Source organism: Aythya marila (assembly GCF_965140915.1).
Source record: "Aythya marila genome assembly, chromosome: 3".
In the NCBI taxonomy this organism is placed as follows: domain Eukaryota; kingdom Metazoa; phylum Chordata; class Aves; order Anseriformes; family Anatidae; genus Aythya; species Aythya marila.
Window position 1 is genome coordinate 77491271 of NC_139044.1, and position 26590 is coordinate 77517860.

The window sequence follows — 26590 nt, forward strand, 5'->3', positions numbered from 1 at the left end:
TTTGTACCACCTCACCAAGGAGCACTGTGACAGACCAGGTGGGGACTCATAACCCATTCAACAGTGGACATTGTGGTGGATGATCCTGCTAACGATGTGCCAGATTTGGGGTCATAGGTGGGGTAGCACTGCAGCTAGATTGGATGTGCAGCTGTAATCCTTGACACCGACAGTCAGAGCCATCAAACATTCAATTACTGGGGATTTATGCATAATTTCACCATTTTGGTGTACTTGTATATACTTAGAAATGCTAACAAAGCCACTCTTTCCAATCCCATAAAAAAAGCTAATGTTTGCAAAGATTTTCATCATTGTATTACCTTTGTGTTTTTCTTCTTTCAGATGTTTCTTCTCAGTTGTTTTTTCTATCAAGAAAAAATAAAGGTAATATGGGTCGAGGTTGGTAAATTGACTGAATTCTTAATAGATCATTACCTAGGCTTTTCAAGTAAAATACTTTGAAAATTAATGCAGATCTTTTAGGAGTTATTTCATATAGAAATACATATAAAATTGTATTCTGAAAATATTTTTATTGTGATCTTCTACATATACATGCACACACAGAGTAACTGCCTACCTTCTTTGTCCTTAGAAGTCTTTGTTTTTTTCGGGGCTAGAAAGATTTGCAAGGAAACAACATTAAGTGACAGTTATCAGAAATATGAGTTTACGACAATAAGCACATTGCACAAAGCCAATCTTCCTGGATTTTCCTGGAATAATAACTGAGCTAAATGTGTCTCATGGCATGTATACAATACATCTTTGTTACAATTGTGGCTGCTACCCCAGTGGCAGTAGCAGTAGCAGTTCTGGGCTTTCTGTACAGTCTTTGGAAACAGACCAAATATTGCTGTTTGTAGAGAAGTTTGGAAACTCCTGATAGAGACTTTGGAATTCTGAAATTCCTTAACTTGTGCAAGAACTGCCAAACTGTTCATTGCCAAAATGCACCACAGAAGGATCCCATTGCCTACTGCCTGCTTTTTACTATATTTCCCTCAGTAAACTCAATTGTCTGAAACAAACAACAGGATGTGGAGGTAGATGGACTAGAACTACCAGATATGGCCATTCTGAAGCCCTACATCAACAGATTGTGATTTGTGTGATTTATTTATCTTTTCTCAAACTGTACATTCACTTAGAACTTTTTTCTTTTCTTTTTGTCATCCTTATTCTTAGCCCCCAAACACAGACGTTTGGTCAGTGACTCCATTCAACGAGGCAGATTGAAATTAGGTAATGTGTATTGCTGCAGGCGCCTGAGCCTATTTCAGTATTCCCTACTGACCATAGCAGAAAACTGGCAGGCTGCCTTCAAAACGTTCATTTTCACTTCATAGGATCCAAGTAGTTATAACAATGCTTTGTTCAATGTCTGCTGGTGCCTGTGTTATCTGATTAACATTAGCTTGCCCAGTGCTGATCACTTATGTCTAGCTCACCAAAAACATGCTACAGAAGATAAACAGTGAAAATAAGATAAAATAATCAGCTGATAAAAGCAGTCTTTGACTGGCAGAGAGCTGAGCAGCTGCAATACTCTTAGTTTACCTGCTCTGGTTTACATTGGCATAGTCCATTGCTGATGAATGTTATGTGTTCTTCAGTACTGATATATTCATTAAATATTTCCACAAGACATAGCAGAGAATTTTGATATTTACCTGTTATTGGAATTTCACCTGTTGGCTCTTCATGAAAATAATCAGAAATGAAGATGAAGAGGGAAGGAAAAGAATATGAGGATTAGTATCATTTTTTTTTTTTTGAAAGTAACCATTTAAATAGATTTCCTCTTTCATCTGCAATTTTTCTGCAAGATATTAATTTGAAAATAAATATGCCTTAACAATGGGTGTGTACACAAGATTTCACAGTGAAAGCTGAGTCCTACTCTTTGAAGTACTATAATCCAGCATGTGATGGTTCCTGCAAACACAAACACTGCCAATCAAAGCTTTCAGGCAAGTGAATATTTAAATAGAGTTATTTTTAAACATGCATTCAAGGTTATAGCTGTCTATACTCTTTTCCAAAAAATATATTTAGTTTAATTGTTACCTTTTTTTGCTTATCATCCACACTTCTCAGCTAAAGACTGACACTGACCTTGAATAGATGGCATTCACCTCTGTATAACTTTCTCCTGCACCATCAGTCTGCCTTGCCTTTTTAGAGTAAAAGCTCTTAAAAACTGGAAAAATTTTTGATTACATGTTTGCACAGTACCTAGTACAAAAGAAGCATATTCCTGTGCCATTATAATACCCATAGTAATTAATGACAATTGATCAACACAGTGGTATAGAAATTCCCTGGTATAAACTATCCATACTTTTTTTGAAATCAAAGGAATAAATTATACTGTGATATTGAATCCATGATTTTTTTACCCCTCACTACTTTGTTAGTCCTAGTTTATTTTAGAATGTTATTGTAAGGAAATACTGGCCTCACTAGCCAGGCAGAACATAGAGCTGGATAATAACTGAATATATTCACAAAATAATCCAGGGACTCCTTTGATTGAATTATATTGGTGTTCATTGCTGAGGTTTGGCTTCGGATGAATGTGAGGTTCTACAGCTGATGAGAACCCACACCAAGGAAAAATCTTTAAGTCAGTGCTTTTTCAACAGAAAGACTGAACAATTAAGTATAGTTTTCACTAACAAACCCCAGGAGACTTTTACTCAGGGCTTGGTTCATAAGGAGACTCATAAATGTCAAGTGCTCAAGAAAAGCACAACAGCAATTCAGCAAAGGCTAGTTTTTCTGCTATTAAATGCTAACATGCTTAAGTCCTTTAATATTTACAGTTATCCTTATGGTCATGCCCACTACTGCTGAAAACTAATACATTGCAGCATCCTGAGTAGTAGATTAATCTCTCTTCTCATTTTCAAAAGAAAAAAAAAAATTTGCCTGAGTTACCAAAAGTGAGAAAGGCATTCATGCTCTGACTCCTTAACTGAGTGGTTGCCTAACTCTGAGGGACCTGGAGAGGCTAAGTTTTGTCTGCATCTTCTAATACTTACATTCAAATTATTACTGTCTACCTCCTGTAGATCCTATTTTAAGGATTGGTCACTGTCTTTACATGGCCTGGCCATGCGTATATCCTAACTTGGGATTAATGATTCCCTTAGACAGCAACGTACTAGAGGACTGATCACCTAAAATGTTAGTTTGACCCTCTGGTGTATACAGTATAGAGGACATTTTCTCCTCCCATCACTTCAAGAAGCTCCCACTTACTCTCATGTCTTTGGGAAACATCAGCCCCAATCATGAAATTTGTTACAGAACTAAATAGGAACAGAGTTTGGCCAATGCAGAGACTTTTATTAAAATATCAGCTTGCATGGTTTTTCTGTTGATTGCGCTGTCATATAAATTTTGGTATTCTTGCATAAGTAAGAAATGCCACCAGTTTTGTCCTCTGATCAAGGTAACTTCTCAGAATTTGAGAGTTTTTAGCGAGTGTACAGGGATCATATTATAAGTTTTATTAAAAATTCAAATCTGATATAGGATCAATTGCTGTCAAAGACTCTCATGTGTGATAAAACAGAAATAATGGAAATATGATCATTTACTAATTCACTCAATTTACTAATTCATTCATGCTATTCACAAACTACTATAAAAATGTATTTGGTGTTAATGTGGGGACTATTCAGACTCAACCTTGTATTTCTGTTTATAGCTTTTCTCTCATTTAATGATACAAACTCTACCAATTTAAACTCCATTTACTTCTACAATAAGATTTCACGGGGTATAATGATTGAATAAATTTGGCCCAGGATGAAAGTATGAATTTATTTTACAGTCCTACTTGACTGAAACTACAAAGTCAGTGAGTATTCTGTGTCCATGACAAAATATGTTCATGCTGTGTTCACATAATAACTATCTTTACATTATTGCAAGCATACAGTACACCTGGCTGAGAAATATATGAAGCAAAGCTAAACAACTTTAGAAACAAAGAGAGCAATGGTCCAACTCTTCTTGAAGTGGAAAGAAAGTAGTTTAAAATAGATAGCACTGATGCTTAAAATCTTGAACTAGATCTGTTCAAGGATGGTTAGTTCAGAATAGGCAGTATAAGTGGAATTACTTTTGTGTATGATTATGGGTCTGCTTGAAACATTTTTTTTTTCTCTTTCCTTCTCTCTCTCTCTTTTTTTTCTAAAGGTACTGTTAACCTTTATAATCATTTCAAGCATCAGAATATAAGTTCAAGACTGTGGTACAAATTTCCCTCTGCAAAGGTCAGGAGAAAATATCTTGGCTCTCCCTTATATGGACAATATGTCAGGGTACTATAGCTCTTGATATAAAAACATTGTGGACAGTGATATGGAGTAAAATGACCCTTATTGCAGAAAGAATGAGGTATTAGCCACTTAAATCTTTGAAGATTCTCTAATAGAAAAGAGGGCTTAGTCACTTAAATCTTTGAAGATTCTCTAATAGAAAAGAGGGCCGTCAGTGGGTCTCAGATAAATCAGTGCAGAAGACATATGACGTCAGTGAACAGATCCAGTGAACAAAAGACTGAACAAATATGAATAATGGAATCAAAGAGAGGAAAAAATTACCTAACATATTGGCAAAAATTAAAACAAAGCAAACCAAAAACCCACAACACCAGCAGCTTCATGGGAAATAATAGTTTTGCAATGGGGACTTGAAAACTCAACACTACAGTTCAGGATTGCAGAAGATCCTTCAGTGAAGGCACGTTTCAGATGCTTCATGTTCTCCCTTTCCTTTTGGAGCTGGGATTCAGAACAGCACTGTGTCTTTTGACAGGTGCTTAAGAGCAGGTATTCATCTTGTCTAACCTACAGTACATAACCTGGGAGATTAATTTAGGAAGCTTAATGGAAGTAGCTTGCCTTGCCATGCTGTCAGCTTCTGACATGAAGCAGGAAGACGTGTGTGCCTTATGGGGCTTGATCTTAGTTTTGGGTACTCTTTATAGATTACTTTGCAGCAGAATAACACATGATTTGGTCTTGATGTGCCAGGCACAAATCAAGAAATAAATCAAAGTTCCTCTCTTAAAGAGACTCTAACTAATTATCTATGAAGATCTATATTTCAACCTGTTAACAAATCAGAGTTAAATGTAAACACTGCCCTTCTGATTCTTATCTGATCATAATTACTTGCTAAAATAAACATTGATCTCAGTCTTTAGCCACTCAGAAGTATTATTGATCTTTACAAGGACATTATCCTATATTATTTTATTATGCAAGAAATTCCTCCAAATACTCTTTTCTCCTCTTTCATTTTTAAAAATTAAATATAAAATGTATTAAAACAAGGACAAAATAAATAAGTTCGTTAAATAAGTCATTTCCAAACAGTAAAGTAAATCCCGAAAATATTGTCTAATTCAGTTACACTGCATGCCATTTTGATATTTTTAATAAATGATATATTTACAAAAAGATAAGTGATGTTTCTACACTCATCTAAAATCAACAGAGCATCAATTATGCTAGTAGCAGAATTTCCTTTACTTTTATAAACAGCAAATTTTTCAGAATTTGAGAGTTGCAGCTTCACAGCATTAAATTACAAATGTGTGTAGCTTCGATGTGTTCAGCTGTTACTTAGCAGACTGAGTACAATCTAAGAGTACCTGTAGTATGGAAAGGAAAGCAAGGAAATACCATTATAACATGACATGAAATAACATGACAAAATTACAGAAATGTGAATTGAGACAACATGCATCTGAAAAGCAGGTTTACGTTCCATAGACATGACATGACACATACTTGCAGTTGTTTTCAGTTTGACTGGGAAGAAAAAAGAGGAAAGAAAAATAGTAAGAACAGTGAAATATAGCTGAATGCTTCTATGGTGAAGAATGGCTTTATTTGTTTATTTGTCTTTGTTTATTTACCATATATCAAAACATATTTAGTAATCTTAATATAATTAATAACAATCTAATGACATAATAACAGTAGGGATGTTTTTCTCAACACATCATAACAGTTGTACTAGAGTTAAGGATGAATAATACTAACAATAAAAATTTTAATTCTTTACTTGCTTTCTTTCACCGAGAAGAGTGGAGATTTGTTAAACCTGTAACTGATTCACAGTGAAATTGAACTATGCTGCTTCCTATAACTGCAGCAATTTTGTTCTATCTTGTACAAGAGACACTGCATAGGAATTATGATATGCAGAGACACTTATCATAAACTACACTTATCATAAACTACACTTATTATAAACTACTTATCATAAACTATTGCTGAGTCAAGATCTGAATAGAGTATATATAACACCTTGCTATGGAGGAGAATTAAACTGCTGCTGATCCTGAGAAATTGACTCATGCAGGAAGGCTGTGAAGTCCATATAAATACAGATACCAACAAAAAAAAATAGGAAAATGATTCAATTTAAAATAAACACCTTAGGATAATAGTTCAGATTATTTGCTGGCATAACTTATTTAATGTCAATGGAGTTGCAGAAACAGAAATTTAACCTTTGATATATATATATATATATATATTCAGAAAATGACAAAGGGCATTGTAAATACGTACTGTGCTACCTTAGCTATGGTATGACATGTCAAGGAAGTTTGATACTGCAAAATACCTCACAAGACCATGATTTTGTTCATTCTGACATTTGTCATATGCAATAGAATTTTACTGTTTGTTTAAATAACACTTTCAAAAGTAGTGTATGCATAAAATGCAGGAGTGCCTACCTGGTTTTGTAGTTGGAACATCCTTTTCATGCTTGATTGTTTCATGCTCTAGACAAAGGAAACATCATAACAAAATTACTATGTTTCTAAGCTTTGTTTTGTATGTCTCTTTTTTTTTTTACTTTTTTTTTTTACTTTTTTTTTTTTTAACTAGGAAGGATCACATGTATATTTTACATGAAATTTTACACTTTATATCAGGAATAAACATTAATTTTCTATTGATTCATGCAATTTGGAAAAAAAAAAAAGGAAAAAAAAAAAAAAGACAAATGTTTAGTTGCTAACAGATTATCTTCTAAGGGACCTGCATCAAAACAGTGAAACTCAGTAGTATCGCACAAAGCTTTGCATATATGGCTGCAATTAATGCTAGTAACAGTTATATGAAAGTATTAAAGAAGTCAGTTAATAGAGATTCTCCTCAATTTCTGAAATGTAATTTATAACCACCTTCCATTTATGTTATTTGAAAGGAGAGTACAAAGCAAACTCAGCAACCATTCATTTGACCTTTATGTTGAGTCAGACATACTTGAGCTGAATTCCCAAAGCCTTGAAGACATTCTATTTTGCATGGATAAATTGTATCTCGCTGTGGAAAATAAGAGAACTAGCACAGCTTTGCAGGCCATGTACCACTCCCTTCCCCCTGAGCCCCTCTCATGCTTTTCAATTTCATAATTATTACAGGAAATGTTGAGACTTTATTTTAGGTTATTGGGGTTATTGGAAATAGAAAAGATGAAAATCTTTGTTAAAAAAAAAAAAAAAAAAAAAAAAAAAAAAGAGGTCTATCTAGCAATAGCACTATATAATTTATACCAAAGACACAACTGCTTAAAAGGAATTGAAAATAATAATACATTAAAACAAACAAACAAACAAAACACCATCAGAACAGACTTCATAGCATAGTAGCAGCTATGCCAAATGCATGCAAATAGGGACCACAATACATTTTAGAGCTGAAGAATCAATGGACAGCTATGCCAGCCTTGTTTACAGGCAATGTCCCCCACAGCTAAAAGTCTGTATATCAGTTATTTTTTGAGCAACGAGAAGGATGCAAAGGGGGTTATAACATGGAAAATGTTTACCATGTAAGTAGCCCCTGAAAAAAGGGCAATATGCCTCAACCCTTCTGCCATTTGATGAATAATTGAACATCTAGCAACAGCAATTTCAGGTGAAGATATATTCCAAGTAACGCTGAGATGAAGACATAACAGTGAATTTCAAATAAGAAACAGTTTTTTGAGGTGTGAATTAAAACTTGCATCTTCGGAGAGTTATATTTTTTTCCCACATCTGTTTTTTTCTTGGTGGTGGAACTGTATGGGGACTGAACTGAGTTTTATTTATTTATTTATTTATTTATTTATTTATTTATTTATTTATTATTATTTTTCAGTTTATCTTTGTATGCTGAAGGTAGTTACATAAATATAGGAAGCTACAGACTGCGTGGTATGTTAATGTTTGGACTCTTCTCATTCTTCTTGACTGAGAAAAATGCTAGATGCAGCTACATTAAAAATATTAATATGATTGATACCTAGGGAAGGTCTAGGGAAGGTCTAGGGAAGTGATTGTTCCCCTGTACTCGGCTCTGGTGAGGCCACACCTTGAGTACTGTGTTCAGTTTTGGGCCCCTCGCTACAAGAAGGACATCGAGGTACTCAAAAGAGTCGAGAGAAGGGCGACGAAGCTGGTGAGGGGTCTGGAGAACAAGTCCTACGAGGAGCGGCTGAGGGAGCTGGGCTTGTTCAGCCCGGAGAAAAGGAGGCTCAGGGGCGACCTTATTGCTCTCTACAGATACCTTAAAGGAGGCTGTAGCGAGGTGGGGGTTGGTCTGTTCTCCCATGTGCCTGGTGACAGGACGAGGGGGAATGGGCTAAAGTTGTGCCAGGGGAGGTTTATGTTGGATATTAGGAAGAACTTCTTTACTGAGAGGGTTGTTAGGCATTGGAATGGGCTGCCCAGGAAAGTGGTGGAGTCACCATCCCTGGACGTCTTTAAAATATGTTTTGATGTTGAACTTAGTGATATGGTTTAGTGGAGGACTTGTTAGTGTTAGGTCAGAGGTTGGACTTGATGATCTTGGGGTCTCTTCCAACCTAGAAATTCTGTGATTAGGAAAAAAAAAGTTTTTTTTTTTTTTTTTTTTTTTTAATTCAGCTTGAGTATTCATTCAACACAACTAATTCTTAATAGTGATATTTTGAAAGTCTGTCACTCCTGTATTAAATCTTTGTTGAGTCTTGTGATAGGGGAACTGCAGAATAAGTTGACTCCTATACTGAAGCAATTGGTTATGTTAAATAGCCTATTAAATAGTAGTGACAAGACAGTATGTTAAATGAAAATAATGTAAGGCATAGGGATACATACACTGTAGTTTTAAGCAAATATATTAAGTTCATATTAAGTCCATACATTAAGTTCAAAAAAAATCACACAGTTATGTTACAGGATTTTTTCTGATCAAGGTAGGTACCACATACTTGCTGGTTTTGCCTGGGCTACAGAAGACAAAAGAAGGTAAATTATAATATTTAGATACAAAAAAGATTTTTTTTTCATATTAAAATATTTTATTTAGTTCAGTTCTTATTTGTTATTAGCTTCTGTCACTCAAATATATACAACATTCCAGACCCCCAAAGCAGATATTTCTTAACATGTTTAGACCTTTGCAAGTCCTCCTAACTATCTGCTCCTGCTGAAATAATGCAGTATCCTGTCTTTTAACATTTATGCATTTGTGTGTTCCAAAACCATTTATCTCAAAAACTAAAAGTAAAACCTAGCTGACCCTAAAAATAATTGTGAATGTAGGTGTGAAAAACCAATAGATTCAAAGATGCAATTTCATCATTCTCCTAACTTGTTTGCCTATCACTAATGTCTAGCTTGTTAAAAATTCAAAAATTAATTTTACAGCAATTGCTTTATTACCAGAAACATAACTTATATGGTTTTGAACAAGTTTCTTGACTGCCTAGCAGTTTATGACTAGAAAAAAATTATCAAAACTATTTTTCCTGGTTAAACAGTGCTGTAAAACATCACTTTATAGTAAATTGATAGATTATCATGTGAGTATCATGTGCTTATAGAAAGCAGTATAACCAACAAATTATATAAATATTCACAGTTAGAGATAGAATCATACTATTCTGTACTGTACCTATTCTGATACTGAAGAGAAGGAAAACAGGAAAATCACATACCAAATAAGAATAGAAATGAGACAGCAAATGGCACTATTCAGTTTAATACAAAACAGCATTTTATTTTATTTTATTGAAAATATTCATAATCACCAACACCCCCATCATCATCATATCAAATAAGAATCTGTTGATTTGGCATAATTGTCCAAGATTTGGCAATCTTTCATTCTATGTTTGGATAAAGGCTACTCCAAGTAGAAATCAAGAGGCTGATATCTAGAAAAAGCTTTCAAAAAAGCTTTGTGTAACCTGTTGGTGATGATGAGACTGTTCTAATTCCTTGATGACTCTTCAGGGCTTCTATAACAGTCAACATTATTTGAACCATTATTATCACAAAATGTACAAGGTCCCAAAGACCTTGGGTTAGTTCCAAAAACACTTTCCCCATGAGAAAGCCAGTTTAAGATCCATCCAAGTCCCTGATCAAGCTAGTGCTTCATCCTCCTCCACCACTCCCTACTTGTGCACTGTTCTCTGTGCTGTAAATTGAGTCACTGGAAAGTTCTGAGCTTAAACAAAAGAAAACAAAAAAAACAACCACTGGGGATCATTTCAGAGATCTGAGTTACAGTTCCACACCATTTCATTGCCCCAGCTCAGAGACTGGAACAAGCAGCCAAGAGCTGAAACACCTTGACCTGGCTTTGTCATTGGAAAGACTGCATCTGCAGTTGCCAGTGTGCTTGATTTTCTCTAAGAACATGTTTTCAATCACATATTTCAGAATACCATAACAACTGATTGTTATGCAAATATACTATATCAGAAAAATCTGAACAGTGTTTAACACCCCCCCCCCCCCCCCCCCCATAAATCAGGAAAGAATGACTTGTTCCTACCTGACTTCTCAGTGGGAGCTGTCTTTGGTTGTTTAATTTTCTCCTCTGTATTGTGAAAGCCACATTAAAATTAGAAATTCATGCTGTGTTAGAATAGGTAGATATAACTGGAAAAATATTTCTAAACATGATATTGTACATATGATTCACAGTGACAAAATAAATACATGCCATTAGCATCACTACTCCATTGTAGCACTGTAAAACAGCATGTATACATTATGAGTTCTGGCTGCATGGTGAGATCATACACCATGGAAAAATAAATTACTGTGGCTAATGTCTCAACTACCCGAAAACAGTCACATACCTGGTTGTGTCTTTCAGATACGTACTCAGGTGGAAACTGTTTTTTTTAATAATACAAGTATTATAACTTTGTGGACCTCACCCTGCTAAAGTGTCTAAATTCAACAATTTAGTATTGTATGACCCTGAAAGCTCAGACATTGCCTAGCCACAAATATCTATGAATTTATACATTTATATAGTCTGAACACGAGAAAGGTATGGAGACCCCCAGGCACATGCTGACTTGCACAGGCACATCCACACAGGGCAGCATCAGTTTAAATGCCAGATCATGACACATGCTACTGGACTAGCTTACCTAGATAGACCCAGCTGGATATCTGTCACAAAACCTTAGACAAGCTCTGAGCTTCTGCTAATATCATGAGAAAGGCTGTCCAAGTCCACATGCTGGTGAGATGCCCCTGGCTGTGCTCAGCACAGTTCATATGGTCCAGAGGACATGGACTACGTCAGCCTCAGCCACCAGACCTGAGCTGCCTCTCCTCCAGGAAGGCTGGGGATGAAACTTCAGGCAGAGGCACAGGCAGGGCTTCACATCCTGGTGAGGCAGGGCCTTGTCTAAAGACACTGGTCAGACTGACTGGCCCAGTCAGATGGGAACTGCAACATATTTTTTTTTCAGATCTTTACTCTGCCAGTTCGGTTGACTTGAACTTTCCTATTTTCCCAATATTTTCATAGCTCATCTCCCATTTTCTCTTTTCCCATACCTGAATTCAAACTTATCTCCTAACCCCTACTTTTCCACATTCACACATATCACTGCTTTTCATTTTAAATACTGTTCAGACATATTCGGAATGTGTTTCCTTTTCCTCTCACCAATGGAAGCAGTTTACAGCCGCATGCCTCTGAAACATTCCTTTCCCTCAAGACCTCTGCCAGGCATCATATGACACAAACTGAGTGAAGGTCAGGTTAGGTAGGGATATCTTGTCCCCTGAAGCCATTCAACTAATCTGAGTGCTACTTGACTAGAAATACTCCTGGGTAATCTGCCTGTGCATGCACAGAACTACTTGGCTGCTGTATTTCCAGCCTGTCAGCCAGATGTTCTTAAATGAGATAACAGAGGGGAGGCACAGGGGAGGGGATGGTAGTTGGAAATATGTTGAGTGGCCTCAACATACATGACATTTCATTTGAATTTAGCATGTAACTTCCAGTTTTTTTTTTTTTTTTTCCTGAGGGCAGAGAGTAGGTTCATCTCTTTGTGCCCATTTCTTTGTAACCTAGCTCTCAGATTCCCAGAGGTATACACTTGCCAAACAGAACTAAAAAGACATTTATCATAAGGCAATAGACAGAGAAACAGTCTTGTTGCTGCACAGTCTGTGTTTTTTCATCCATAACATTGCAGCATGAAGCAAAGCAACAGTGCACATGTGAACCCAAAAACATACAGCAATGATTTTAATTAATTAATTAATTAATTATTTTGCTTTGTTTTTGGTAGGAAATCGGTACCGCTGGGGGAAAAATGCAGAGAGGGATAAAGCTCCATTTATATTGATCTTTTCTATTCTTTGGAAACAAAATATAGCTCTGCATCACTATGCTTTACAGTTGTCATTTGGTAGGTGGTGATTTAATTTCTCTTCACTCATATTAAGTTAAGGGCTTTTTTTCTCCTTACTCAGCTATCATTATTGTCAACTTCTTATGAGAACAGTGAATTAAAAAATCTCATCTCTGTTTCATGGCTGTCTGTGAAAGTAGAAATGTTATAGCACAAGCAGCAGCTTGAAAATGCAACTTACTGAGATAAAGTACTCCTTTCTGCTCTTAGATGAGCTTTAACATATTAGCAATGCATTTCACTAATTTAGACTGGGATATTAAGATTTCCATATACCAATAAACAACAACAAAAAACTCCCAAAGACTGCTAACTTAAACATAGGCCCTGTAATATCCGCTGGATTAATGAGAAGTAAACTCGACAAGTTCATGTCTTCTCTTTCTTTCTTTTTCAACACTAAATAGGATATTCTTGCTTTCTCTAATTCTGGTGAGAATTTACATCAATGCTTGCTTTGTACCTCTAGAAGTCAACCAAACAAGTCATTGAGTGGATGGTAAGTCTGATCCATTTAAAAGTAAGGGAGTGAGTTTCTTTTCAAAACAAATTAATTTCTGAAAACAGAGTACCTTGAACAGACCTGAGGACTTGCATTCATCTGGAAATAAACACAATAATTCTCCAGTATTCTCTCACCTACCTATTCTGCAGCTTAACTGTACAGTAACCATTGATCTACTGATTCCACTGGAGAACACCCTGAAGGCTGCAGCTTATCTTCTCCTGGCAAATCTACAGGAGGTGACTTTATAACTTTTTGTCTAAGTGCCTAGCAATTAGTTGTAACCAGAAGAAAGACTGAAGACATCAGCAAAACTTAAGAACGCTCTACAAGGGAACACACTTCAAGAGGTCAGGAGATTTCACAAAATCGTTTCAGTTCACTGAAATTTCTGTATGGAGAAAAGCAGTGAAAACAACAACAACAAAACATGTCTGATGTGAATGATACATAGCATTGTGACAAGATAAGAAGAAATACTTCATGTTTTCATTTTATAATATGGTTTTATATCTCTTTTACTTTTTATATTTAGTATATTATGAGGAATACAGCAAATAAGTAATCAAATAAGTAAATCGATGACTTCATAAAGCTACAAAAAATCCACTATCTATTTTTTGTGGATATTTCTGAAAAATTCAGATCTTGTTCTGATTTTAAATATGACCAAAATTTACAGTCCTGAAATATTTAATTGGAGAGAATTTCTTTCCTCTGCAGAGCACTAGTTTTGCAGCACTACTGGCATTAATATTCATTTTTGTTTTGATGTATTTAATTTAAATAGAGAAAGTATAAAGCTGTAAACATTACTCTGTGTATTTCAGGCAGTTTCAGAAGAATTACAACAGGAAAGAACTTGCAACCCCCCACCTCCAACCCCTTTTTAAATTTCTCTACAGGATCAATATATTTTCTGAGATTCTCTAGTTTCTCAGTCACATGATACTCCTAAATCTGATGGCAGGATGCATAGGAATAAAAGTTTGAAGCTGCTTTGATTCAAGGTGAAAAAGAAGGCTACTGCTTTGTACAGAATGAGGCTTTTGTAATTCAGTCTGCTAACTCAAGAGCACTTATTGGCACACAGCAGGCAGAAGCATTATTACCACATGTGCCTGCAGATTAATACTTCCAGTCATCAGCTGAAACTCAGAACAGCCACTGCTCCCCAAAACAACTGCTAATTACCTGAGAAGAGGTCTTTTACACTAAAGGAAATTTCGCAAGTTTATTTATCTATCTATCTATCTATTTATTTATTTATTTTTCTTCAAGCATTTAAATTCCAAGGGTTTTAGTCTGGAATATACTGTATAAGCGCAAACTCCTAATCAGCCTGAGGTACAGGCTTTGGGACAAGATGCTCTGATGTTTGTAAGTGTCTTGCAATGGAAATTTATTTTCATGATACTATCTGGATCAAAACAGGCTAATCACGCAGCTAGAGGTGGTTTCATTGTGCTGTGAGGGTGAGTAGTCGTGCCACCTGCCTAGGTGTCCCACAGATAGGCTGCTGCTGACCCCTGTCATGATACACTGATACACAGAGCTGGACAGGGTGGCTTCCTCAATAGGGCATTCCTGTCTCAGCCAGACCGCCCTGAACCTACCTGCTGGCTGAAGCACTCTGCTAGATCTGAATATCTGAATATGTATAAAGCTGAGGAATGTTGCCTTTTTTTTTTTTTTTTTTTTTTTTCAGCGTTGACTCCCAAACAGCAATACAACTACTTCACAAAATCAGCTGTTCTTCAGGAAACCTCAAATTGCCTATGAAATATTTAACTTGCAAGTAGTTTGTTTTTCTGTTATAAAAACAAGTGAGAAAACCAGTAAATGTGTAGAAGAAATTGATAATTAAAAAAAAAAAATCAGGAAAAAGGAATGATGCAAAACGAGTCTGCTTAACATTGAACATTGCTGTCAGTGCTGACAGCATTCAGTAAGACCACCATTGAGCTGTGTAAGCAGAGCATCAATAGATGAGCTTTCTATGAGGATATCCTCTTAGCCTTGTTTCTTTAGACCAGACCAAACTGCAGAACCCTTTCTTCCTCCTCCAGAAGGACGAAGGACAAAAACCCTGGTTTGAAGAAGGGCCCTGTCCATATCACTGCAGCCAATTATAGTTGGTTAGTTACAGTTTACCTGAATGCATACTCAACCCAAGTTTTTTTTAATTGTCCAGCTCCTGTTCTTCTGAGACCCATAATCTAGAGGCTGCCTTTGATCAGGCTATCATATACCCAGAGGGTATAGTAGTTCCAACTTTGTGACGAGATTCACTTCATGTTACGTTTGTTTACAGAAAAAGTTGAGATGGGATAATTCCAAATAATCTTCCTTGATTAACTAAAAGGCAGCACTTTCCAAGCACTGAAAAATGGGATAATTGTTTCTGACAATGCTTTTTAAGTCATACCACACCAATGAGAGAGAGTCATAGATGCTATGAAAAACTGTCAAGGTCTAATCCTTTTAGATAAATTTCACCCTTATTTTTGTTCCTTTCCCAATTCGATTTTGAAAAACCCAATGACACAAAGCAAAAAGCTTAAGGAAGTCTCCCAGTTTTGCAGACCAAACAAATCCTCATTGAATGGAGCCTGGAGTAACTGGAAATTACATTACCAAACATACCTGGCTTCATCTGAGAGATAGCTTTTTCATGTTTAATATGTGCAGGTTCTATAAATGAGAAGAACCATCATGTTAGAGGGCTTCTTAATTCTTAGATTTTAAAAATAACAATAAAAAAATCTTTATGCTTTTAAAAGATGACTTTGGGTTATGGATTAACATTAGACTTGATTTTTGTTAAATTCATTTCTTGGGAAAAGATTTTAATTTTATGAGAAAATTTTTCTCAAAATGAAAATAACACCAAAGAAAAAGTGATTTTTGACTTTTTGTTTTGCCTAAGAATTGCAAATTTCTATTTTTAAAAAATAAATAACATATAAATTTAAAAAATTTGAAATGCTGCTACTACTAGTTTTGATTGATACCACCTCTATTCCATATAAAACATTTCTCCTTAATGCTTAATACAGGAACCAGGAATTCTGGAAGCTTTATTTATTATTATTATTATTATTATTATTATTATTATTATTATTATTATTATTATTATTATTATTATTATTATTATTATTATTATTAATTATTATTATTAAAGAAGTGTGGTAGTCTCATATAGAATGGAAAAAAAAAGTTTAGTATATTGCATAAATAAAAAATAGCTTTTCATATTCCTCTGTTAGCCTGGGACCAATTTTTCTGGATTCCATTGATATATTGCAAAGCAATAAATATTATAAATATTATATTGTATTACAATATAAACTGTATGTAATTTTGTGCTACCTAAAAATAGTGATATCAAAAAACAAACAAACAAACAAAAAACAAACAACAAAACACAACAACAGTATGGGATAGACAAGCTCTGGAATTTCAGAGGAAATATTAAAAACACATTTCTTCATATCTCATTCTGATTTACAGAAGCTACATGTAAATTGTGTAGCAGGTCAGAGTGGCAGCAGACCAAGAGGTAAATCCCTCCATTCTATGGATCAGAGACCGGGCCAAGGAATAGCACAGGCCCTTCCTGCTCCATGTCCCCCACAATTTTTTTTCCAGTGAGATGCTCTCATGGAGGCAGAAGGCACAGGTGGGTCTTACCCAAACCTGAACTGGAAAGGGGTTTCCACATACTTTGGGACTTGTGAAACACATGTAGATTGTAGCATTACAATCGCTGAAAGCCAGTTTCACAGATCAAAATCTCATCTGCTAATCTCATCAGCTGCTAAACCTCTGAAAATGTAAAAAAGTATCTTCCTCCTAAATGTCGAAGTAACAGTATTCTTCAATAACTTTTACTTACTGTGTTCATGAGTTTTTTCTGAAGTACCTAGAAATAAATGAAAAAGGAGTGCTTTAATACTTGTATGACTAAAATGGAAGATTTAATGCATTTATTCATTACATTTATAGAGAGATAAAATAAACCTTCAGTGAACTCTGTATTAAAATCTCCAACAGTTAACATATTCTGTTTATACTACCTACCCCAGCCACTTAACAGGACACTTCAGGAACATAAACACCTCGAATTCCTCACTGAGCTGACATTTCATACAGCTACCTCTGACAGACTTTTACGTCTCCTCGGTGACCTGAGTTGCTCTCCCTAAATGGTGACCTAGTATATACTTGACCTTGGGCAATGATACTGCTAAGTGAGGTGCCCATTATGAGATAGTGCAAGTTCAGATGAATGAAGAAGTAACACCTAAGTTAAGCTAAACCAGACCTCATAAGAGGCCCTGACAAGTGTGCTTGCCCCAGTAGGGTCAGTGAGCTTCAGATAGATAAGTTACATTCCAAGGAGAAGAAAGAAATATCTTAAAACATAATTAGGGAACATCTGAACAAAAAGACTTAGCACCTTAGAACTACAGTTTTAAACTTTGTGTAATTTCATATATATTTTTGTTTTCCATGGACTGTAAGAGAACATTTGTCAGTTAAAGAGAGAGCTCAGGGAGCCATGCCCAGTGCTGTTACTGGTGCTCCAGAAGGAAGCCCAATGCCCAGTTCACCATCTGGATTTTTCTTTTTAAGTTTTGCAACCAAGGTATTTTTCAGGACATGAAGACTCTGATACCCTTATATAACAGCCTGCCATGCCACGTAAGAGCAGTCGCCCAGGAGACACAGAAGTGCAGGGGATGAGCTACCTTTGCAGGCCCAGACATGAGAGCCACGTCTGCACTGAGCAGTGATGCACTGAGCTCCTCAGCTCTCATCCAGGACAGAAAGTAAAGAGCTGCTGTACAGGTGGGTTTATGTTTTGTTTGCTTCTTCTGCAGGGGAAAGCTGCTCTTATTTTTTTACGCAGTCTCTGTTTAATCCAAGTTGTCACTGTGATGTAAGGAGACAACAGCTGGGGATGGCATACAGAACAAAGTAAAAATAATGGAACAGCTTTTGAGGTAGTAGAAAATAAAGATACAAATGAGCTGGACATGCTTGCTCATAAGTTTAGATAAATTCTGTCATAGTGAAATATGAAATATATCCATGAAATATGTCTGAAATTTGGAGAGGTGATTCTCTGTATCATGTCAAAAGACTTTGTGAGATATGCTTAACTAGATACAGGTTCCAATTTACTAAAGGAAATTCATAGCAAATATATATAAAAAGAACTTCAGGAACTGATATAATGACTTATATAACTGTGTCATGTTACACTTTCAAAAACTACCTACAATGACAAAAGTAAGCCAGAGGAGGCCCAGCCTTCTTTTCCTGGTGTAACATAGCAAATACAGATAAAAACAAATCACAGAATTTTCTACTATGTGTTTTTGATGAAAAATTAAGATCTAAAATTAAAAGGTTTTGCAGGATAAACCGGTTATGCTAAAACTTAGCATATGCTAAAACATTTGTTTTGCTAACTATGCTATGATTTCAGTCAGTTCAACATGAATCCTATCCTTCTGCCATGTCATATTATCTCATCAAAGATATCATTTAAACAACTTATGAAGGAAACGAAAAACCCCAAAATGGAATCCCAAGAACTTTTTTTTTTTTTTTTTTTTTTTTTTTTCAGTATCACAATTATCTGTAAATTTAGCATTTAAAGAAAAATGCTAAATGTCAATGACCTAGTCAGATTTCTAGAATGTTTATTTATATATTATGTGGTATTTAACTTAAAGAATGAGAAATGAAAGGCTGTGTTCTGCTGCTCCCACTCATCTCATGTATTATCTTGCACTGAAAGTGAAGCAGTTCTATTCAAATATTGTGCTTAGATGTTTCTTTATACAGTGCCTAGATAAGCTGTGAAATGCCATACTACAAAATGTGCAGATGTTGAAAATTTCCATAATTTCAGAAAGTGAAAATGCAAATTAAAGAAACAACTACCAAGCACTGTTAAACATGAAGATGCCATTTCCGCCTTAGGAAGTGTCTAAGCCGAGATCATGGGAGGTCATGAGGCTCTGCTATGTGACTGTTTTTGTCCTGTACTCTTCCCTAGGTGCTCAGTGCTTTGGATTTGGTGAACTCTTGTTATAACTTCAAACAATTGTTTTGATGTTATTAATTAAGAGCACTACTTGTTGCCTTGATAACTTCTTGGTTTTCATAATGTTAGAAAAATTGGCCCTAAGTAAGTACTGTATCTTCATTTGTTTAACACTTAAGCCACATTAGAGGAGGAAAATGTTCAGATATGGATCTAATGAAAACAGATGGAGTTTTGATGAAATACTTGAAGCTGTATGAGATCTGAGTGTGATCAATGGAATTATCAGCAAACCTCAGCAAAAACATTTTTGTAATTCCTTTTGTGTCATTCTAAATTAATCTTAGTGACTTGGGCTTGGTGGTTATCTTGCTGTTTTTCACATTTGCTTCAAGTTTTCTTTGACTCTTGCCTGCTATTCTGAATGCCAGAAGGGTATTAATTATGTATGGTGTGTTTCTGTAAATTAGCTTCAGATATGGGTTCAGAACAGAAATTCTCTGTTTTATTGAACCACAAATCAGTAAGGCTAAAGGCAGAACATGCTTTTTGGTTATAACTTGTCTATTTTCCATCTGGATAACAGTCATTTGATGTTCAGACAACAAATATATTTGTAAGTGTGCATGGAGTGAAAGCAACATTAAGAACTATTTCTTTTAGTGAAAAATAACAAAATAATAATACATTATGTAGCTGATGAAATTATTTTTTATCATGTAGTTGTACTATAAATAAGAAATTTATTCTCCACTAGACTAAATTAGAGATTGGTTCCCCAAAGATGGAAGAGAGCACAGGGACTCTTTAATGAGATATGGACTGGGCATTAGATGAACACAGCCATGACATTAATCTATAAAAACATTACAGGCCAAAGGAGCAATCAAGATCAACACAAGTCTTTCAATGGAATTTTCAAGATTTGTGCCTATATCTTCACAGTTATACATTGTGAAAAAGGATGAGATTTTGGTTCTCTTACATGGGCTAGATAAAACTATTCTTCCTTAAAATCAACTATAGACAACTTAACAAATGTTAATAAACTTCTCTTAGACAATCTAACAGATATTCTTCTTTCAAAGTTCATTGGGAATGCTGTGGTCTTCAAGAACTTAAGATGCTACCTCATTCTGCCAATCATGAATGCACTTTTAATTTGAGGTTGAAGGAAATATTTTTTTTTTCTAGTAAAGTGCAAGGATTTTCGGACTGTGGAACAACTAGTAAAATGACAAAAAGAATAAAATATATTCTTTATATTTGGCAAGTTCAGAAGGTCTCAGATGATAAAAACTTTGGAAAACAATAAAAATATCATGCAAAGGGATTCATCAGGGCAGATCACTGTTCAAGAGCAGTGGGGGCCTTTGTAAAGTACTTGCCTCCCTACTCTTTGTCACTTATGGGAGCAATCAAATGTTCATGCAAGATTTCTAGATCAGCAGGCCTGATCCGCCATATCTCCACATCTCCTTCTCAAGTCCTGCTGGCTGGTTAAGCAGCTGGCATACTGTGCAGAAAAAAATAACCCAGTGAATATATGTTGAAAAAAATGACTCTTCACAGAACAGGTTAGTTGCAGTAAGGTTCCTGTAAAGAATCTTGTGCTAGATTAGGACATTGCCTTGACAGTGTATGGCCAATAACTACCTTAAGGAAGGGTCAGAGTAATGAAAGTATGAAATGCCTTTTTAGTGATGGTGGTGGCATAAATAGAGGAAGCCTGTGTGTGATTATTCTAAACTGAAAGCTATGCAAGCCATAAGGAATCTCTCAATTTCATACTGAGTCCATTTTACATTTTTGCTTTATTTTAAACCTAGCATTCTCCAGGGTATCTGTCCAAGTTTCTACACATTATGGAACTACCATCTCATATTAACAAGAGAATTACGAAATACTAAGCGATTTGTTAATTTTATCTGTAAGACTTGCAAGAAAGCAGAGAAATTGGACTTCCAGCAAGTGCCCTGTACTAGTGGGAGTGTTTGTCTTGGGCCTGTGCAGCACCACAGACTTCCTTGGACCACTGTTTCAGCATGACTTATGAGGATAGTGGTTACAATAAGGTAAATAGTTAAGGTAAGCCGTTCTAAAATGCCATGGTTTGCCAGTATATATTAACCCCTACTATTAGAGCTTGTAGGGTATTCATCTGAAACAGACTGATTTTTCTATTGCCGTCTTTCACCAAAAGCTGTCTGTTCTTCCAGTCCCTTCTGCGTTATTTCTTTTACCAGAGTAGTCTGTTCCAGGATATATGCCTTCATGAAGTCGACAGGTTTGTGTCCTCACTGTTTGACTTGTCATTTACCTTGGGGCTGCGTAGTGAAGAATGAGCTGACTATTGGTTTTGGGAGATTTTGCTGCTGTTGTCTAGAACAACTTGTTTTATTTTGTTTTTAAGACTTATTTTTAACTGGCAATTCAAGACTACTTTATATAACTGGGAAAAACAAAAAGTAGTTCACAGAGAGGAAAAATTTAGCATGTGGTAAATATAATAGAAGTAGCAAAGAAATACAGACATTTGCAACATTTTAAAATGATTTTTAATGAGAGGAATTGCTTCAACTTGAATCTGAGATGCATGCCTGTAGGGAGCATCACTAATGATCCCAATCTTTCTCTGTTTCCCAGTTTGTCAGTTAAACAATAGAAATGCACTGGGAAATGTAAGTCTTGTTGAAACAGCAATCTCATATGATAGTTAATGTTAAAGTTAATGCCTTTAAAGTACTATAAGTCTTAAAATCCCAGGAGGTCAAATCTTCCATCGACGGAGCTGGAAATAATAAAATTTCAGTCAAATGTAGATGAGGTACATATGCTGTATTAATGCATTTCATCTTTAGGCACGTGTGGTGAAAGACCTGAAGAGCTTCCTCTCAATATCATCCTCAGCTTCTGACGTTTTCATGTGCTGTTCCCTGAAATTATGGGATGGGAACATACAGATCAGGGAGAATATGCTTAACAAGCCTTTATTCTTAGTAATATCTGTTTTATGTTTGCATATAGTTAAGGCAAAACATAGCAAAGCTCAGGCCATACAAATTATTCCAACACAAATTATTGGCATATAAATGGTAATTGAATGAAATCGGGCAGACTGAAGTATGTAGGATGTTAGTGATGACATTTTTTTTCTCGATATTAACACTTGTTTGTGCAAAAATAGTGTTCACCATTCTATATAAACAACTGGAGCCAAACAAACAAACAAACAAAAAAAACCCTCTTGATGTTATTAATACTAATTAATATTTGAATGTCTGTTTCTTAATGCCTGTTATTTGTGAAAGGAGGAAAGAAGCCAAACTAATTCCCTGGGTCTAGACTCCATGCAAATATCTTGAATATGATTTTCTTTGTTAAGCTTCTTAACTATGAATGTAAAAGTATCCATGTAAAGTATAAGAATGGCTGACCATTTTTATATATGAATTCATATATGTTATTAAATAAATGTATAATAATGTTCATTAAGACAACAATAAAATGGCCTCATTGAAATCTAGGAAAGAACAATATTGGAGAAGAGATTAATTGATATTAGAAGTGGAAAATAATAAAAAAGTAATTAGCTTTTGAAAAGACGAACTTTTTCAAGTGTGTTATCCATATTAATATGGTGATTAAAGCAGAGGACTAATGGCTAGCTTCTACAGGCAGAATATCCTGAGCCATCTTCTTTTCTTGTGAAATGCTGCTGATCGCTGTTTTTCTTTAATTACAACTTTGCAAGAGCAGAATACCTCTAAGTATTCATTTGCAGCTATCTTTGCACAGGGCAATAAAGGAATATTTTATCCTGTGGAGAAATTTTTAGCCAATTAACTATGTATTATACGGATATCCAGGTGTTTCAGCATATTATGCTGATCGACAGATGAAAGAGTTGCTGACAATGCCAATATCCATGTTACACCTAACTTATAGTAATAACACAGGTCACCAATTACACAGAGCATTCTTTCTTCAGAAATCACAGCTGTTGCACAATCATCAAAATACTATTTTAAGTGTCTCCACTTATTGGAAGCAGGGGCTGAATAAATTACTCTTGTACTTTAACACAAGTTACAATTATAACTGTAATTGAAATGCTATGCAAGGTCTATCAATGTGAATTGTTTTGCAGGTTTGCCATTAAATAAGACACACACAAAAAAGTGTAGTCTCAATTTTACCTTGAAGGGATTACAAAGGTGTAACCAATGGCGGGGTTTAGATTAAATTCTGCTGAAGGTAAAATTGTGGGTATTTTAAAAATAAACAAATCAATGTAAGTTAGCAACATCAGTTTTATGTGCGTTATCTTAATAATAAATACAATAAAAACAAAGTATTAGGATGTTAAACATGGATTTTGCAGCTTAATGCTAAATATAAATATTTGCATTAGGTCTATGTCTAAGTACAATAACTGTAGATATTCAAACTACTATTAAGACCAATAAATGACTGCCTTCTTTTGCTCACCTTTCTTCTCTTTTGATGTTAGGTTCTTAAAAAAGTAAAATTAAAGTTTTGAAGAAGGTTGTTGAAATCACAAACAGCAAACTATGATGATTTTTGATGATGTTTACTGCAGTTTTTTTTTTTTTTTTTTACTAGATTTAAACTCTATACTTTGTTTTGTCCAAGTCAGAAATATGGGTATCTCCAAGGGGCAATTCTTTGCATCCTCACAGACGTCTAAGACACAGATGAACTCTCTGAAGATGCTTACTTTTCTCCAATAACTTGAAAATGTGATGAGAGTTCATAGCTTCAACTTACATGACTAACTTTAGATATCTAAATTTGTATGAGGTAAAACCTCTTAATTGTTAGCTCATCTGAGGATCTAAAAAGTGCTTTAAATTTATGAATTCATGGAAAATGCACCATATGGATTGGTCTTGAGCCCAGTGCACTGGGCTCAAGTTCTTTTGACTACTTCCTACTTTGAAATGGGTACTCTGAAAAGTGTGTCCTAGTCATGTTTTATTCTAACTGAAATATCTGCACCATGGAAAGTACAAGAACTTGATCCATTAAGATTTGGCCATCACTTAACAGAAGCTGTGTATTTGAGCATTAAGTCTCACATAACCATGCAAAATGTGCATTACTTATTTATATCCTCTAACATAGCTGAGGCAAGGTAAACAGAGGTCAAACAAATTTCAGCTAATTGATGTAGATTTTCCAGACCATTTTCAATATCTCATGAATATTCTACATTCATTAATATTCATTGAAAATGCCTAGGTTTTGCTGTTTCAGCAGGGGAAGTCAAAGCTTACCAATGTATAACCATGGTTGTCTAATAAATAAAAAATTCCTTTAGGCAGAAGTATTTTTACAATGAAGAGTACCTTGTCTGTAGCTTAAGCATCCTGTAAAGTGTTCTTCAGTGTAATAAAGACACCACTATTTTTTTCTTTATGATTCCGGAGGGCAATGCTAACTACTGGCACACAGGTCCTTTGGGCTCCACCTCGTGGCTAATTCAGTGACTGTTAACCTTTGAGGGAGATTCCTACCTCGAAGTAGTCAAAATAGCAGTGACAAGTTAAACATAGTTGTTTGTGTTTATATTATTTTCTAATATATAATAATTTATATTTTTTTCCCTCTGTTTAGGAATATAATGTTAGGGGTCTGTGTAATACATCTTGCAGTTATAGAATTAAGTAGTCAAATTTCTTACCATTGAGGCACTGTAGAAAACTACATACTGTAGGTGTGGCTTGTATTGCACTAGTGGCATTTGCAGCTGGACAGAAATCCCAAGCTGCCATGGAGATTTGTTTTATTAATAAGAAGGCTACCAGGCTACTTTTTTTTTTTTTTTTTTTTTTTTTTTTCCTCTGGTCATAACAAAAGCTAAGCAATTCTGAAAGATGAAAGGATGAAAGACAGTACTGCTCAGTTCTTTCTCAGTTTGACAAACATTTAGATTTGTTTCTCTATGTTGCAAAGAGATACTTATGTGCCTTGGCCAGTTTATAGCACACTGTATAGAGGGCAGCAGTTTCCAAGTGATGGATAGGGTCCCGTTACTAAGAGTAATTGAAAGAAGTTGTCCTTTATGGATTGGTAAAATATGTAGTCTGGAGCTAAAATGTATATGCTTTACCCATTTTCTAGATTTGTTTGGTATTAGCTGTACTTAGACTATATGTATTTTTTTACGTCATGATTTGTTTACTGGGAAAAAGTCAAAATGTGATCATGCATACTTTCTTGTCAATTTTCTATTGAAGAATATTGTCAACTAAATATAGGTTTGGCTTTCTAAAAGCTGTTAAATGAATTTAAGAGCAAGCTGCCAGAGCAATAATGCTGAAAATCAGAACTGGAGTCATGCTATCATCTACTGGCAAATAGCTTCTGCATCTCACTAACTTAGAAGTGGTCATAACATCTAACTAAACAGTCCGTAGGAAATAAGACTCCCAGCAGACAACTAGCCTAACCACCTCAGAAGCAAGATGGAACTTATTCATTAGCTGTAGGGATCCTATGAAAATGGACATCCTGGCAGCTCATGTTCCTGATTCATGTTATACAGTGATATGGCATTTATGCATGTGTATGTTTAATCCACTGGAATTATGTGATGGTTAAATCCTGTTTGGCTTCTCCAGACATTTTTCACTAGAATCACAGAAGTAATGAATCTTCAGGCAAGCTTTCCTAACTTTCCAGACTGACCCAGAGAGAGAATTTACTACACTTATTCCTTGCTTGACATACCCATCTCAGTCCATGAACTCTTCAGTCAGAAATCAATAAAGTGTGGGAACTATGAACTGAAATGAGAAAGTCCATTTCAAGAAGAACTAGGAAACCTTAAAATTGATTTTAAACTGGCTCCATTTTTCACAAAGCACTTTTGGAACACTCTATAATTAGGAAACATTTTTTGAAATATAAAAGTTCTGTTTTGGTTTACTATTTTTTTTTTCCATAAAAAGGGCACTTAAAACTGAAAACTGATGAAATATTTTGGTTTGAAAGTTCTGTTTATCATTTTCTTGAGGTGTTCTGGAGCTGATGGGCTTTAGCCCCATCATTTATAGCATCTCACCGCTATCTGGTATCTGGTTCTATTCTAATTCACTTGAATCCTGGCTTGTAGTGTTTTTAAGAAAAGTTAACTTTTTTTTCCTTTTCTTTTTCTTTTTTTTTTTTCTTTTCTTTTTTTTTTTTTTTTTTTTTTTTTCTTCTTGTGTGTGTGTGCATGTGTGTACTATCAGCAAAATTTGCTCTTG

The 26590-nt window shown here is 35.2% G+C and overlaps 1 protein-coding gene across 17 annotated transcripts in view; it reads right to left on the reverse strand.

The window, feature by feature from the left end:
- TRDN (triadin) overlaps positions 1–26590 on the reverse strand; it is a 246932-nt gene that overhangs the window by 24455 nt on the left and 195887 nt on the right. For 14 of the 17 annotated variants that reach the window (XM_082757682.1, XM_082757677.1, XM_082757685.1 and 11 more), the window contains 9 exons: positions 17154–17180; positions 15902–15949; positions 10857–10901; positions 9283–9300; positions 6776–6823; positions 5817–5837; positions 1677–1703; positions 584–619; positions 324–368 (listed from right to left, as the gene is read on the reverse strand). In XM_082757682.1, the coding sequence (XP_082613808.1) occupies positions 324–368; positions 584–619; positions 1677–1703; positions 5817–5837; positions 6776–6823; positions 9283–9300; positions 10857–10901; positions 15902–15949; positions 17154–17180 (315 nt within the window). Of the gene's footprint in view, positions 1–323; positions 369–583; positions 620–1676; positions 1704–5816; positions 5838–6775; positions 6824–9282; positions 9301–10856; positions 10902–15901; positions 15950–17153; positions 17181–21878; positions 22253–26590 lie in introns of those variants that run through there. The other 3 variants (XM_082757680.1, XM_082757674.1, XM_082757678.1) reach the window with 3 other exon arrangements.